The sequence below is a fragment of the Struthio camelus genome, chromosome 2 (genome assembly GCF_040807025.1).
Source record: "Struthio camelus isolate bStrCam1 chromosome 2, bStrCam1.hap1, whole genome shotgun sequence".
Lineage (NCBI taxonomy): Eukaryota > Metazoa > Chordata > Aves > Struthioniformes > Struthionidae > Struthio > Struthio camelus.
Window position 1 is genome coordinate 163,885,999 of NC_090943.1, and position 17,734 is coordinate 163,903,732.

General features: G+C 39.5%; 1 protein-coding gene across 2 annotated transcripts in view; it reads right to left on the reverse strand.

Annotated features, from left to right (window-relative positions):
* Positions 1-17,734, reverse strand: part of KCNQ3 (potassium voltage-gated channel subfamily Q member 3) — a 204,800-nt gene that overhangs the window by 16,238 nt on the left and 170,828 nt on the right. Inside the window, exons 6-12 of one of the 2 annotated variants that reach the window (XM_068933339.1) lie at positions 16,937-17,047; positions 16,309-16,404; positions 14,867-14,961; positions 12,767-12,793; positions 9,397-9,453; positions 1,671-1,858; positions 640-742 (exon numbers count right to left, since the gene is read on the reverse strand). In XM_068933339.1, the coding sequence (XP_068789440.1) occupies positions 640-742; positions 1,671-1,858; positions 9,397-9,453; positions 12,767-12,793; positions 14,867-14,961; positions 16,309-16,404; positions 16,937-17,047 (677 nt within the window). The remainder of the gene's footprint in view (positions 1-639; positions 743-1,670; positions 1,859-9,396; positions 9,454-12,766; positions 12,794-14,866; positions 14,962-16,308; positions 16,405-16,936; positions 17,048-17,734) is intronic. The other variant, XM_068933340.1, reaches the window with a different exon arrangement.

The window sequence follows — 17,734 nt, forward strand, 5'->3', positions numbered from 1 at the left end:
GGAAGAGAGTAGGGAGTTCTGCGTGGATAAATAACAGTGTCAGTAAGCAAATTTCATATGCTTGATGTACTAAGTACATTAACAAGCTTTACTAAGATTTTTTTAACCCTAGGGAATATCTCTTGCGATACAAAACTAGAGGTGACACATGTGACAGGCTGAAGACTACCAAAATGGAGATCTCAGCAGCTATTAAAATGTGAAAGCTGAAAAATGTATTGCACAAGCATACAGTTGTAAATAAAGAATATTTGAGTCAGCTGAAAGTTTACTGCTAAGTGAAAATTCCAACCTTACACAAATGCTACAGTCAGTAAGTTAGGCAAGATACTATATTTACAGCATATTTTAATGATAAACTGTATGTAAGATTATTTTATAATGAAATGCTGTTCATCTTGCACAAATGGCATTATCAGTGTTACTGAAGGACATTTTTCTTTCTGCATATTTTGCAAAAGGACATTAAACAAGGTCTATCTGGCGCTTTTCAATATCTCTATAATAATCTAACCTACTGTATTTATAAAAAAACCAGCAACAGTGATAATATATCGTGTAAAATCATGTTGATGTGATTTCCTGAAACATCAGCTTTCAAAGTCAAAGCAAGCATGGAGGAGTGCCAAAGACATTTACCTGACAGCTCGGATGGCTGTCTTGAATGTGGGGATCATATCTTCCATGAGGAACTCATTATTGTCACCTCTGTCTTCTGCCATGGGTTCCCCTGTTCCTGCATCTGCAAAGTAGGCCAGAAGATGTGTGAGCATCTGATCACAAGATTAGCAGAGGGAGCTCTGTCTTACTAAAGCACTATGTAAAATAAATGTAATTTAGAAAAGGAACATCTCTAGCAGGTTCCTCTCACTCTAATCGGTTCGTGAAAGGGGCATTCAAAATTCTGCCAGGAAAGGTGTTGTAAGACATCTATTGTCTGAGGGATCTCCTCTCAAATTCCAGGCACTTTTGAAACACTGGGAGATTTTCTTCTTTTCAAATGCATTTCAAAGTTCCAATTTTTGGAAGCTTTTACAGAAAAATCTTTATCAAAATTATTTTACCTAAGGCTAAACCGGGCTGACTTGTCCTCCCACATACCACTTGAGCTCCCGTAACTCCATAGGTGAGGATAACCAAGCCCCCTCTGGGGACCCCCAAACTGTATCTGTGGTGGCACACCCAACACACCTGAGGCTGTTCTCTGGCATGGTGGCCAGCTGGCACAATAAAGAAGAAACCGCTGCTTAGATACCATTAGATAAGAACAGGAAAACGAATGTCTGGGGACCCTGAGAAGAAAAATGACCTTCATGTTGCATGGACACTCATGAGCACATATGAGGAAATCTGCTGCGGGGCAGCAATCTCAGGGAGAGAGGGAGGGAAACTGGCTGGAGAAGCAAATAAGCTCAGATAAGTTGCTTCTATCACTGGCTATGTACCATCTCAGTTGCTGGTTTTTGGAAGGCCATTTCCTTATTTCAAGCATTATTTTGCCTGCACTCTAGCATTAATTTTCTGGAACTTTCCCAAATGTACCATGTAAAATCAGGAACTAGACATTCTTGGCCCAGAAAGTCACAAACCTTCAACAGAAGATGCAGAAGAACAAAGTAAAACGGGGAGAAAAGGAAGTGGATAGAAAGAAATCAACATAGAGGGGCTACCTTCTGAGCTTTGCCAAAAAGCGTACGCTTTCATTCGGAATGCAGTGCGAAAACGCTCCTTATTATTCAAGCCAACATTCTTAGGCTCTTTTGAAGGACTTTCTTCAATGGCATCTACATTCAGAGGGGTAAATAGCTTTCCTTTAGTATTGGTACCACGAACCCGATCCAAGAGACCCAGCTTTTGGCTACAAAATAAGCAAAAGTAATCATTTTCCTCCTTTGTAAACTTGTAACTTGCTTTCACGATGCTTTAAGCATATAAGAGGCTAAATAAATGTTTTGTACATAAGGACACTGCTGGGGCTACCGTCATACATCAATGTCTTTGTAAGCAATAGCTAAGATGATTTTTATGAGCAATTTGTATCGATGTTGAAAACGTTACCAGAGGGTCTTGCTATCCCCTCTACATAACATATCAGTGCTTCTGCTCCAGTAGCATGTCAGAAGCATTAGATTTTTTCATTAAGAAGACAAATATCACTATTTAGGCAGTTATACTGTCTAACGGTAAGGATGCTTGGCCTTTTCTATTCAGTGCTTTATTTAACTATCGAGTCCATGGCAGGCTATTAAATGAATAACTCATGTGCATAGCCAGGAGCAAAAGAAACTCAGATGTGCTATGGACCAAATAAATCATAAGCAAAACACTTGAAAGACATCACCAAGCAATTATTTGGTAGACGGTAGAACAGGCTACCCCTTTCTCTCCATCACTCAATTTCATGCATCTCTCACTATACGAGAAACTGAAGTCATCCATACAATTGTGATACAGTGATGTATTTTGTTCCTCTGATGACTCCTTGCACTGTCCTCTTACAGATTTACTGACCAAAGACAATTTGTCCTTCAGTGACAAGGTACAGCTAGAATTGCATTTGCCTACCTGTATCTACCTACCTGTATCTTACCAGCATAAGCGACCTTTCTTGCAGCCTGATGACCATACCAGTCTTAAAGGCAACTACTAATACCACTGAAAAGAGCAGCATAAAAGCTATTTGCTAGTGAGTGCATTAGCTTAAACATGCTCTGAAGACTTTGTAGCGGATAGATGGTATAAGTATTTGATTTGCTAGTTCATTTTACTGCTTAAATACTTGCTTACTTGCACATATTTTTAAAAACTATGGGGCCAAGGCTTATGAAGAAAGTCTACTTTTTAACCCAATCCTAGAAATTACAGCGTGGGACAGCTCTGGGTGAGGGTGAATTGTGCACAGTCTAGAGAAGCTTCTGAGGTGGAGAGTAGGGCAGGGAGGTTGTGGAGGGAGAGAAGAAGTCAATGCAGCTGGCAGATTTCTGAGAGTAGAGGACACCCACTGTAGGAGCAAACTTTAGCAGTGACCAGAAGGAGGAGACTTCAACTGCTTCTGCAGAGTTAGCTGGGCAGTTTGTTCAGCTGAAGCCACTGAACTTGCTGTTGGGGAAAAGTAAAGATGGAGGCCTTGCTAGTGAAGTGTCTAACTCACCGAACTTATTGAAGGAGTTATCCTGATCAGGTGGATTATTTTTGTGTTCTAATGACATCTGTCTTTGGAAGCTCTCTTGTTATTGGGGAACTTCCTCGACAGAAGCAGGTATTCCTATCTCAGAGTTCTGACTGCTACACTATCCCACCACTGAGAAGTTTTTAAGATATTTGTGTTATAATGATAAAGGTGAGATGAATTTTAAGACACATATGATGACTTTGCAGCTTTCAGAAGAGGGCCGGCCATAACAGGAATACTGCAAACTACAGCATGTAAAGTTCCCACTTTGTTGAAGTTTTGCAGATCACAGCTGTTTCAGGTCTTTTTTATACACATTACTGGAATCTTCAACTATCTGTACTAGCAGTTTCTGACTGATATACCTTTGGCCCAGAAAATAATGTAATACGGACTTCCCAGTCATAAAAGATAGTGTACTAAATCTTTATGTGGGATTTTTTTAGGCCTTCTGAACTGTGTTGGCAACATGAGAATAATCAAATGTGGACAAAGTTTTTGCGGCCCTCAGACACTCGGCCTGCCATTGTGCCTACGAAATGCATATGTGTATGCATGTGTGAAAGTGGCAGCTAAGATGGGCTTATACGAACGTGGAGATGTACAACTATGGAAGTTTTAAAATGCCGATATATCAGCAATGCCAGGACTGAAGTCGGTGATGTGAGAATCAAACAAACATGGATTCGAGTGAAGAATTAAAACAACCTAAGTGAGTGGTATTAAAATTACCCAGACTTTACTCTAATGTAGTATCCTGAAGAATTAATGTCATGGGGGGAAGATATACAGAGGGCCAACAAGTGTGCGCAGCAAAAATCAGGGATTGCTTCCTTCTTGGTAGCAAAATATGAGATAGTTCTTGTTGATGTCTATGGTAAATTAGTCACCACAGAATGGGGAGGACAGTCTCCTGATCAGTCCTTAAATACTTGCTTAAAAATAGGTTTCCTTAATGTCTGCTTGTGGGTTGGGGTCTTGATCTGATTGATCTGCCAAGGTCCTATAAAGGCTGAACTGGTGATGAATGCAGGGTCCCAACAAATGATTTGCTTTCTTACAAGATAGGGATGAGTCTGTGAACTCCTTCCTGCGTAACTATCCCTTCCCTAAACTTTCAGAGATCATGTTTGAGAGAAGAGCTGCTCTGCAAGGTAAAGAATTTGTTTTAACTCCATGGCATTTCTGTGAAATTAGGATTCTTCCAACACTTAGATATTATATATGGAGAAAGATATATATAAAGGAGAAGAAAACAACTAACCTGAGCAAGTTTTGAAAGGGCATGAAAAATAACGGTGAAGGCAGCTAAAGTTAACTGATTGACTTACGTATAACGTTTTGGGGGTAAAGGAGGTAAACTAAATTCTACTGTCCCAGCAGTAGTTAAAGCAAACTTTGAAGGAGGAATTAATTTTGATAAGGATTAACAAGAAGAATGTGACATCACGATAGGATTTTAATGTAAAGAAAGGCACAAAAAATCTAGTTGAGCGACAACAAAGAGTCAGCCAAGCAATGTAAACTTCTGGGCCTCCAGATGCAGAGAGAGTAAGCTTGTGCGGTTTTCAGCGTGAAAAAAAAAGACATAGAGCAATGAAGCATGCTTGCCAAGGTGGCAGCCTCTGTAGACTGAAGAAGACTGTAAAATAAGTTACAAGAAGGAAGAAACTAAAGTAATTTAGTATGAGGAGGTCTGTTCAGTGGTAATAAAGTAAAAGACATTTTCCCCTAGGACTGAAAATTTTATAAATGCAACAGGCTCATTGCAGAGATCAGCTTTTCCTAGTGGGGCAATTAACAGACCAGTAACGATAGGTGAATCTCAGATGTAAGGGCAGACTATTTTGCTTCAGAAATGTAGCCAACACCTTCTAAGCATGGAATTATTTTCCTATATTTTAGGATTTCAGGATTGAACATTTTGGTCCAAGGGCTTCCAGAAAGACTTTGAAGGATGAGAAGGAAGCTTCTGAAAGGATGAACTCTAACAGTGAAACTCAGATGGTGATTTCGTCATAGGTGGGAAGTGCTCACACACAACCCATTGGCTTGAGGTAATCCATTAAATCTCACAAGATTTGGTTTAGTTGCGGAAAAGTTCTAATGGGAAGAGTATGTTTACAGCAGAGAATCTTAAAGCTGAAGAAGCAGAAAAATAGTGAAACAGAGGTTTCCCATGGCTTATTAGAAATGATTTAGTAATATAATGGAAGAAGATAGCTGTCATTACATACGGCCTCTGACTCTTCCTCTAGAAATTTTCTGAGTCCTTCAAAGCATGTGCCTTAAAATGCACAACATGCTGTGGTATTTTCTATTAGTGGAGACATAATCATTCTAGGGTGTGCTAATTAGCTGACAGAAGATAACTAACTTATGAAGATCCTGCAAGGACCCATAAGCTGTAACTAGAGTCCAGATCTCTCAAAGTTTGCCTCTTGAAATTCTTCTAGGCAGTGTCTTCCTTACCAAAGGACAAGAAGGCATTGCAAAGATCTGTAAGGGTCAGACCAATAGGAAAAAGGATCTGTGGACAAAATAAGGAATCTAAAACATTCATCTCACGATTTATTTCAATACAGGGCCAGAAATCTCTGCTGTGAAGCTATTTCAGAAAAAGAGTCATCAAGATTTCATATGCCCAAGGTTTCACATGCTCCTTGTAGAGGCAAATAAATCAAAATATTCCTCAGTATTCAGCACAAAAGGCCACTTATCTGCTATGACATTTTCTGTTGCGTATATAATCTTATCCACTTTTTTATTATTATTTTTATTGAAAGTAATTAATATTATCCAAAAGTAAATCCAAATGATCTTTCTAGGGTAACATTCTCCTTTGGTAAGTGTCAGTTTAGGAAAAAATATTACTCTCTTAAGACTTTTCATTGCTCCAGCATATTAGGTTTAGAGGCAGAAATTCATCTTATCTATCTTAAGCTCTCTAAAAACCTAAATGTCTTGTCTGAGATTGTTCTTTAGATTCCTTTTTATTGTTGATAGGGAGTTAGCAACCTACAGAGTGCATTTCAAAACTGTTTCTGTTTGGGATGACCTGCCAGCTGCGTGAATTTGTCTTTCGTTATTGATTGGAGAGAAATCTAGATTTAAAAATCATTAAAAAAAAAAAGCCTCTGGCTAAGCTAAAGCTACCTGAACTGAACAATATCTCATTAATTGAATACTGATAATTAACCCTTAAAGAAACAATTAGACTCATAACAGAATGTTTATACAACAAATAAAGACAATTTTGTTTGAATCCAGGCAGCCAGAGCAGTAGAACAGTTAGGAAACCATTCATCAGCTTCACATGAAGAATACAACAATATACTGCATACAAAACAAAAAACCCCAGGCTTTTTTCCAGATAAATGGCTAGCTTTCATCAGAGAAACAATGGACTTTAGTTTCATTTCAAAGGCATTAAATCCGGGTCTGCTGGGGTTTTTATTTTCTTTTCTTTTTTTTTTTTGAGACTTAGGAAATGTTTGTTCTCACGACACAATCTCCTTGATTAAAATAGCATGCGCATGGCTCAGTCTCAGAGTATGAAGCATGCGCAGATCACATCATCTTTCATGAGAGTGGCTAGGACAGTGGTTCCCACCCATGGGTTCATGTACTGCTGCTTGTCTTTCAGACTGCTCCTACTGATATTAGCTGCTCTTGCTCTCCTTAGGATGGCGGTACCTCTTCACTCAGCTTCTTCACATTCAGAAAAACATGCCTCCTGATTTCCAATGCAATTCTAGAAATTGAGGGGAATTAACGCATCCTAAAAATACTGATAAGAGTGCAGAGTCATTTCTCTGCACCTTTCTCTTCACCTTCCCCTTGTGGTGGAATAACTTTTTTCTCCCAAACTTTTGTCTTTGAGCTGGAGTCCCTGGAGGAGAACTCCATAACTCAGTGGGAGATACAGACCATCATAAAAGGAGGAAGGTGAATGCAGTGTAGACAGTTTGGAATGAAGGCTTGACGCTGATTTCACAGCTGAAGAATGATTCAGCTCTCAGAGTCTTGCTCCCCAACAGCAGTGGGAATTATTTTGGAACATCTGAGAGAAGAATTTGGTTGCTGGATATAGAATGAGATGAGGAGATCGCTGGCTTCTGCAGCAGACATTTTACTCTTGCTCAATATAAAGAGTGGGAACCACTGAACTAGAAAAACTGATCCAGAAACAGTCATGCAAGGATATAATGCAGTTACATCCCATCATGCAAACCAGATACTCTCCTCTCTGTGCTTTGCCTAGCGTTGGAGTTTCATAAACAATTAGTACATGTATGAGAAGAAAAATAAAGAATTAATACTAACAGTGAATCAAACACAGCCCCCTGCCATGTATTTAGCACTTTCAACCTCACAAATAGTAATAATAATCAGGAAATCCTTCCATATTTTTATAATTTATCTAATCATTAGATGTATTTCTTTTTGGTATCAAATAATTGGAAGCAAAAAGTAGTCATGTTTACTCCAATAGATTACTACATTAGCAGCTACATTTATTTAGGTTAACTTAGCTTTGAGGAATCAAACTTTTTGAAGTGTTCTAATTTGAACTGTTCGCCACAGAAAATAACACAAAGCTGATGTTATGAGGGCAGCAATGAGTCCTGCTGAAAATTTAATCCTCAGTCAATACATCCAATTGATCTCAAAGAGCCCATGTGTTTTCTTGATACTAATCAGAGAACATTTGGCACTCCTAGAGTACTTCCAACCTTTAGCCTTCCCTTTTAAACAAATTAGATAATATTAATTCTACAGTGAGGAACTCAGAAAATGTTTAGCCTCAAAACAATCGATTGCAACTTCTTGATAAATAATGCCTTCATTTAAAAGCCACTTTGCACCCTGAATCTTGAGGTCTAAACTTGTAAATTTCTAATACCTGAGCTGGAAAAGTCCTCTTTTAGCCAATAAATGCCTTTATTCTCTCATGGTGTGTGTTCTCATTGGTATATAAATGTGGGCATGATTCTATGTCCAAACTCACCTACCATCCAAACTCACCTACCATCCACATTATTTACCCAGACACATAAGCATAAGTCCCAACTTAGCAAACTTTGGTGCCCTTCAGAAAGAGAACCCCCCCTTATCCACACTAAGTGCCTTTGCCCAGCCCCTTTTTTTGTGTACACGCAATCTAAAGCGACTGGAAATGGGCAAGAATAAGCAGTATCATATCCAGGGACAATAACCCAATTTTATTTCTTTGTGAGAAAAGCATGGATGTTTTTCAGCAAAGGGTGCAGCTAGTAATGTAAAAAGAAAGCATGTGGGTTTTGACCCACTTTTTACTTTTCAGTGAATGTATCTCTATGTATCAACCACTAGGAAGCAAACCAATTGCAAATTCAATGTCTTGCAACTATTTTGCATGGGCCAATAATCCAAAAAAAAAGGGAACTTCTCTAGCTGCCCTCCAAAAGTGGAAGAGCTTTGGTTAGAAAAGCTGAGTTGTCTGTAGATGATTTCATGTTTGGGTATGAGGTGGGAATGAGAACAATGAGCTAAAATTGAATGATATGAAGATGTTTGCATGGGATAAAATAAAATGCTTGACAGTTTAGTCAAAGTATCAGTATTTCCAATTGTGTATCTTTCAGATTTCCGAAATGCTGCTAATTATTTTTATGTTCTTCTTCAGGAAGATAAAGTTCTTGCCCCACGTCTCAGGTCACAGTTTGGTAAGATATTTAAACACATTTCTAACATTAAGATGATCAAAATATCTGCTTGTTTCGCCCTTCTGAACCACAATCTTTAAATGAACATGCAGGGGAATTGCTCCACTGAACTAAAACTCAGAATTAACTGCCTGTATTTGTGTTGACAGGGTTGGGACTGCATAAGAAGTGATATTTAGATCTTATAGAATATCTTTCACCCATGGATTTTTAAATGGGTTGTAAAGTAGGTCAGCATCATTCCCATTCTACCAAAACAGAGAAGAGCACTAGTTTCTATGTAGATCATCGGCAGAACCAGGACTAGACTCAATGTTTTCTGAACAGCAGATCAATGAAATATCTGTAAGATCATGCAACTTCCTTGCTGTGCTTAAGTAATTTCTCAGTCTTATCTCCTCTTACTTTTTCTGGGGTTAGATGAACCACTGTAGTAAAAAAAGAAAGTGCAGGCAGAGAATGGCATGCAAGAAATATGAAAAGAGAAAGGCTCAACTGTTACTTGAATGTTTATACCTAAGTTTTCTTGTGAGGCTTGATCCAAAGAATGACTCCCTACTAAACATGACATTACTGTAAAGTGAAGAAAAGTTATTAAGATGAGGCATTAATGATTATCCAATAAAAGCTCTATGAAAAAGAGTGGGAACAGCCTTTCATCATAGTTCATGTAGTGTGCAGATCACAGTGGCTTTTTCCCCCTTCCTGCTTTGGTCAGATGAATTAAGAAGAAATGCTGACAATGACATTTTCCAGTTCTGCAAAATATGATTTTATTTTCATTATGCTGTTATTGTTGTTATTATACATAAATGCACCACATTATATGCATTCTTTCATAATCACATAATAGGAAGGACTAGTACAGGTTCTGCCTTTTAAAGATCCCAAAACATCTTTCTAAAGGCAGAGAGATAATATTTATCTTGTGAAGATAAGGACACAGGAATACATGACTTTTCTGCACTCGCATAACAATAGATCTAGGACTCAACATGCTATCCTAATGTCTAGTTCTACAGCTGGACAGTGCTTTGTGCAGAATTTAAAAGTCTGATCAGGTGCAAGGCCCTAATAGAAAGTTCAAAACCCTTAATTAAAATGCCTGTACATACAGATGGCTGAAAATTCACGCGCTAGTCAAAATCAATGGAACTAATGCTAAAAGCAGTGCTGGAAAATTAGGCCCACAGTTCCTTCCTCAGATAGAGATATAAAAAGTTAAAAAAGTTGTTTCAGAATAAACTGCATGTCCTTCAAGCCAAGACCCATCCTCAAGGAGTTAGGAAATGCAAGTCAGGCACCAAATATTTGCCAAATGTCAAAATCGCTCCAATGAACGTTAATGTACCTTTTTCATAAATCCTTTCTTGGGAGCTAACCACATGGAAAGGCTTTACAACGCCTGCAGACGAGCAACAGCACAAGGACCTTCAAATCAAGTGCGAACAGGAAATCCTCCTTTCTCCCTGCAGGTGCTATTGCTATCTGAGATTTCATGTGCTGGTAGTGTATAGCATCAATTACGTAAGAAAAAGCTAGTAGCACCTATGCCCTGAAGTCAGTAAGAGCCCCACTAGTCTAGTGAGCCATGGAAAGCACAACCCCAGTTCCTCCTGGTTTGGGGACCTGTACGTGGCACATAACGGAGGCAGTATCATGTGCACCACACTCCTTCAGTTTTCACATGACTCAGCCTACTGCCTGACACAAAACTAATCTGATGTGCTCTTCATCACATCTCACGTCTTCACAGTTTTAGTTTAAAGGAAAGGGAGCTTCAGTAAAATTTCAGGCTGCTGTAAACCTTAAATCAGCTTTCTACCACCATTTTCTTCCATATAGCCTTGCTCTGAGATAACAACAACTTAAATGGACTTTTCCAATCTGTTGTCTTCCTTGTGTCTTCCCTAAATGGTCTAAGAACAAAGAGCTGAATCTAGCTGTGATTTTGTCCCATTACTAGGTCTTGATTCCAAGGTCCAAATGATCTAACAGAGAGTTTAATTCCAAAACCACAGAGAGCCTATCCAGCTTTCTCACTACACTACTGAAACTCTGATATCTGCCACTTAAAGCACTATCCACCTCAAGTTTTCATACAGTTAGACCTTATTTTCAGTTTGTTAACTGGTCATATTTTCCAGCTCCTCTGTGAAAGCTTTGGAATAATTATTCACTCTCCTTTATCAATCGCTGTTCAAACAACACACTGTATTAGTATAACTTTCCCATTAGGTACTTCATTGATGTGAAAGTCTGGAGACTGAGTGCACTTATGCACTGTTCTCTCCACTAGGACAGCATTCCCTTATTGCTCATTTATTTCAATACAGCCCTAAAGGAAAACTGCAGTGGAGTGCGAGTAATGCTTTCTATATTAAGTCACTGTAGGAAGAGGATTAAATCTTTTTTTTTTTTCTTTCGTAATTATCTGATCTATAAATAAGAGTTTTATTAAAGATGGGAGGCAGGACTGTCAAAATAACCAGATTTTAGGGCTCAATCCCGTGTCTACTGAAGTCAGTGGATGTTCCCAAAAGTACCACCATTTGTCTGTCTACCTGGAGGGTTTTCAATCCTTTTACTGAATGTTTATATCCATAAACACATTTCTGCCAACAGGAAGGCTCCAGTGCAGGATTACTGATGATTTTGCTGCGGGTTATTATTTATGTGACAAAATAAAAGCACAATACAGGCTGCTTGAATAAGAGGTTTTGGGATTATGTTTTCAAAGATTCTGGGCTCTGAGTCATATTTTTTCAGTTTTTAACCTATGCATCAGTGTAAAATGACTTCTCCTACTAGGTTGAAAGTTACAGAAATTCAGAAGCTGGTTCATGAACCGCTCAGTCATTCCAGGTGCAGGAAGTCCTCTAGGAGAGCTGTGACATGGCAAACGGCAGTAACTATTCAGTTGCCTGATTTTAATACCCTGCTGTATCTGCCTCAGAACCCAGCTGGCTCAAGGTGTGGAGTTACATCTCAAAAGTATTTAAGCACCTAAGTTCTCTCTTACGTGTCAAAGGCCAAAATTCAACTGCCACCAACCCTGGAGGTGCCTAAAATCTCCAGACATCTACATGAATGCAGCTCACGACTGCTTAAGCCTCGACAGTGCCATGGATATGCTTAAGGTTCAGGAGAATCCGCAAACTAGGTAGCTCCTATCCAGGCAGTCTTTGAAGAGAGGCATGTTAGCTCATGATGTTGATGGCAGGAGGGGTAATTGCCTTTTTCCCAATAACTGCACTACAGCACTCACCTATATTGTGAGGAAACTAAGGCAAGGTTTCTCTTTTCTATTAAAGGAGATTTGAACACACATCATTTATAGGAGAACATCTTAACCATCAAGGGTGAGTCTGCTTTTTTCTTTTTCAATTATCTCTGCTGAAGGTGTCATGTGTTGCATAAAACAGTTGAAAACAAACGAACAAAACCAGAAAACTTGTCTTTAGGCTAAGGATTGGAACCCAGGCCTGTCCCCTGACCACAACATTGCTCGGGGCAGGACTGTTGAACAGCAAAATGAGGCAGAATATTAAATTCAGCCCAGAATAACCTAGGTGCTAAGCCCTGGATCTATCGCATAGGCTAGGAGAAAGCTGTGTGGAGCATTGCTAATCATAACTAACAATAAAGCTGTTTACAGACAATCAGCAAGCAACCCCTTGCATTTGTACAATTAGCATTTTAGCTCTGCTGTTAAATAAGGAAAAAAAAGCAAGCAATTAGGAAATGGATTGGTTAATCACTCTTAATGACTATCTTTGATGTTAGTAGCATGTTTTGGTTAACAGCTCATGAATTCATAAAGAACCATTTAACCTGCATTCTTCAATAACTGTATTAAAACAAGGCTATAATGACAGCTACATACCTGGCAGTACCATCCAATTGCTCTTTCCTTTTATAGAAGAGAGGAAGCATTATAAGAAAGCAAGGAGAGAAGAATTACAGAATAAATTCAATAGATTCCCTTTTACTGAAATTGCTAACCCACTGCTAATGGTTCATACCTTTTCTGTTTTGTGACAATAACTGAGAACAGAATAAAAGTTCTGACACTGCATTTCAAACTAGTCATAAAGCAAAAGAGTGGTACAGGTTCCTGAAACCAATCTATGCTACTTAGACTATCAATCTAGTCTTCAGTGAGAAGTTAACTCCCTTGCCTGTCTCCCAGGACATTATTTGCAAAGCACTTGTTAAATTTCAGGTGTCGTTTAAATCACAGGAGAACGTGCACACAATAAACAAGCTTGAAATCACAGTAATGCACCTAGACTCTTAAGTGAGCCTCAGAATTATTCTATGAACAAAACCTGAGATCAAGAACCCTTCTATAAATGACTCTATTATAGATAATGTGGGAATAGATAGAGAATAAGAGAGGATGAAGAAAAGGAAAAAAAAAATGTACTGAGCCTTAACTAAACATCGCTCCATGGGAGGAGATTGGCTTGGTGACCTACAAGAGATTAGTCCTAGAGAAACGTATTGTGAATAAAACAAAGAACGAGTAATTTGGATCTGCAATTTGCCTTTTGTGAAGGCAGGAGGCTGAAATGTGCATGGTCCTTCACGGTAGTTGTAAGCAACAGGTGGAGCTGCGTTATAAGCACAATGAACACAACTCACACATGTAGACCTCTCTTTGAGCTGAGTGGTATTGAGAGCAGTGTTCTTAGAACCAAACATAACAACAAACCCAAAATGGAAGTTTAAAACATGTCCTGGGTTAAGTAATGCCCATTATTAGCAGTTGAAACTCTATAGCTAAAAGCCTTGTCTTTCACAGGGTCTTTTTTCAATGTAAAGTCCTCAAGGTGAGGAAGTTTTCCAAGGGAGGCCTGTTGGACAGGCAAGAAAAGTGTGATCAAACAGACTTATTTCCATAAACATATAAGCATCCATTAAGTCTGAATGCCTTTACATTTTGAATGTTCTATACTGAACTCAGGAGGATGCAAAATAAAATAGGAGTATGAAACCCCATGACCCTGGCCCCCCAAAAAAGTTGTCTTGTGGACCTTCCAGTACTAGCTTCAGTGGGAGACAGTTTTAAATGTGGTTTGGCTGTCCTCCCCTGAATGGTTCCTCTGAACAGTTGGTACTGCCAAAAGACTAGCATTAATGCAGTTACGTTTCCTTATGTTCTCATGCCACGGCCACCTCTGCGACAACACAATTCTCAAGTCAGTCAGGTTGGAGAAGGAGCATAGCACATAAAATATAAAATATCATGGAGGGCATGAGAAACACAGGCACCTATAAAACCCAGGATTCAAACATTCTGGAGATCCAGATTTGAGGGAGAAAGTGGGATTTCCAGGGGAATAAACTCCAGTCTTACAAAGGGAAGCTAAGGATGATGCAAACTGTTCTTCTTTTCCTTTGCTCAGTGCTAAAATTAGTGCCACCAAAGGCTTATCCATCTGCTCTGACACATCCCACTGGGGGAAGGGAGAAGAAATATATCCAAAAGCCAAAAGGATGTTTTTCATTTTCAGTCAGGAAGAAGGGAGAAGAAAGAAAAAAGTCCCACCCCGTCAACAAATGAAAGAAGTGGGATGAGATACCAGAAAATATCTATCATGGGCCTGCAGGCAGGCCCTCCACAACCCCTACCATATGCACCCACCCATACTATATCACACAACATATTTTCATCTGAAGATGGATATAAGACTTGTGAGTCGTTCTGGCCAACTACCTTCCCGCTCAGTGCTCCTATCAGACCCTAAACAAAATCTCTTCAGTTTTCTGTTTCACGTAGGTTTTTTCAAACCAGGCAGTCCAGAAAATTGGTCTGGACCTCTAGAGCAGAAGTCCTTTTAAAAAATCCTACCTTATTGTGATTGATGTTGGCAATTGCCCATTACCTACAAAAGCCTCATTCATATATATATAAATTCCATATTTCTTGTCCTGATTTATACTACATAGAAGATGATGGAGAAGTGGACAATGCACTTACCTGAAAAATGGAAATGATACAATTGATTCATAAAACCTCCAGGTAGCAACTAGATCAATCCTGTTGGGGTTAGTAGCATAGTATCTCCAGGCAGCCTGCATCACAAGGGAGAGGGAATAATTATTGTTAGATAAAACTGGACTGAAAGCAGACAGATTCTTTCAAACAACCTAACCATGCACGTGAGTGACTATCTGGAAATGAATTACTAATCATCTATTCCAAATGAGTGTCACTAAATGGTGCAATCATTGACATTGGATTATAATCCGGGTGGACTGTTAAAGGAGACAGGACATGAGGCAGAACTGCCAACACCAACAAGATGTTAGATTGGACTAATATGGTTTTATTCTCCTGTCTGCTATGTCTGAAAGAGTTTCAAGCACTGCTTGACTTATCCGATATTTCTGCAAGTGCTTGATCTAGTTTATTGTGTAATATGCCATGGGGGAAATTTTGCTGAATAATTTTATAGTACAGCATTTAGCTCCTCTCAAAATTCTCTAAGCACATAGCTAACAATATTGTGGCTAAATTATCTACTTGCTAAGCAGAGATGCTTTAATTTAAAAGGTGAATTCAATTCACCACTCACTCCTGCAGCACTTCTGTTTACCAGGGAGCACTTCCAATGATTAGTGCAATATGTCATTTGGCCTGTTTCTCCAGAGGACTGGTTTGACCCGACTGGGTAGTCCCGAGCACCAGCGCTTCCATCTGATATCACAGAAAGGTTCTCTGTCCCCCTGGGAAAATGCTGCTGCTGACTTTGCTTCCCTCAGGGCGTGCTCCACTCCATACCTACATAGAGTAAATCTTGTCAAATTCATCAGCCCTCAGACTAGCCATTTTACGCTCACTTTTCTAAACTAGTAACAAAGGCCAGAAGTGAAGTCCAAGCGAGCTAAGGACACTCTTCCTATTGCCTTGCAAGATCTTCCAATGAGATAATGGAAGATCCAGGGCTTTTTTCAGTTTTACAAACCAAATATACTATTTATGCAGTATGCCTAGACAGAAATAGTCGTGTCTGCTGTGTTACTTCCAGTGCTGTTTTCACATCACTAACAACATATATTTGTTTGCACATAAAACACTCTCTCAAGGGAGCTGGCAAAACCTGGATTTTGGAAAGAATATGTTTTCGACAGCTTGTTTTCTGCGATTTTGTGGTGCTGATGTAGAAGTTGGTTGATTTCCAGAAGCTAGCAGATGAGTGCCTTTCTTCTAAAGACACCTTTCTTCTAAAAGATGTTCTGGAAATTCAAAGATTCCTCAAAAACTGAAAGGACCACTCGTTTATCTAGCTTTGATGTGAAAAAACTGACTCTTTTCTAAGCACAACTTCTCACCTCCTGCAATGGGAAATAAGAATTTGGGCAGGGGGGATATAGCAATTTTCACAAACGGCACTTTTTCCAACAGTGGAGACTTCAAACCTGAATAAGTTCAGCTGCTGGCTTTCTTCTTTTCTCAAAATGTTTCTGGCGATGTTGCTCCTGGACCTTCAGTGCCAGCCCTGAACCCAGAATGCCCTGAAAGCATAGAGAGATTCAAGACTTTAGGGATTTCTCACTTAGGAAAAGCAGAGTAATGAGAACGGGAGGAAGTGGTTCTGTAGAGAGGACATGGAGACAGCTATACGGGATCTCTGTGTAATGCCACGCATGCCCTTTTCCAAATAGACCTGTGCCAACTAGCACCGTGTCAGATAATGCCCACATATGGTTCAGAGAATATCCGGGTGCCATATTATTCCCAATAGGCTCTATGCAAGGTTGCCCTGGGGAAAAGGAAGTTTGACAGCAATAAGCCACTTGCCTCCAGGGCACAGAACATGGCCTATGTTATGTCCTGATGCGGACAAACTTAAGTATCTTAAGCATCTTAATCCCTTCTTAAAACGGGATTTAGATCCCATGGGAGTTTTGATCACTCCACCTTCTTTTTGAAAAATTTCATCCACTTCTACATCATATTTGTAAAAGAACCTGTACAAATCCTCTCCTTTACCTCCCGTAGGCCTGGGTTAGCTCTGGGTGAAGTGAGGAGGAGGAAGGTACTTACAGCAGGAAGAGCAAAGAATGACACTCCAATGAGAGAGAAGGTAGCTGCAATCAGCCGTCCCTCCCATGTCTTGGGGGTCTTGTCGCCGTACCCAATCGTAGCCAGAGTAATCTGCAGGCAGAAAGACCAGGCCTTTCCATAAGAAAAACAGAGCAAACAGCCCTGCTTTAAACTGCATTGTCACATTTGCATAACCCACTAGGATGTACAGGGGCTCAGGCACAACTTCTTAAAAAAGGATCTTGACATCAGGACAGCAACACAGTCCAGAGGTATGGCACCCAGGAGAATGGATTTTGTCTGAAAATACCTACCTATCTGGGGTGTATTTATTGAAAAGGAACTGATGTGGCACATGGAGCCAGTGTCCTGCCCCCAGTCAATGCACAGCTAAGATGGGACTCTCCAATTAACAGTCTGCAGAGCTTGAACAACCAGTTAGGCCTACCTCTCCCTGAAGTGCGACTCTGTTAAACAAAGATGACTGTGTGAAAACTGTCTTTCTGCCAAATGGCTGACCCTTTTTTTTTTTTTTAAATCATTTCCCTTTTTTCTCCAGCGAGACTCTACCTGAATTTCTTACTACTCACTCTTCTAGATAAGAATATAAACTTATCTCATTTCTCTGTGCAAAACTTGGGACTTTTTAATTAATAATGGAAGAACACATCTTTCCATTAATGAATGAATTATACGACATAAAATATACACTGCTGAACTGTAGTCACAGCACAATGCAGACATTACCATAACTACTGATAGTAAAGCAACATGAATTTTGTATATCAATTGACTGGA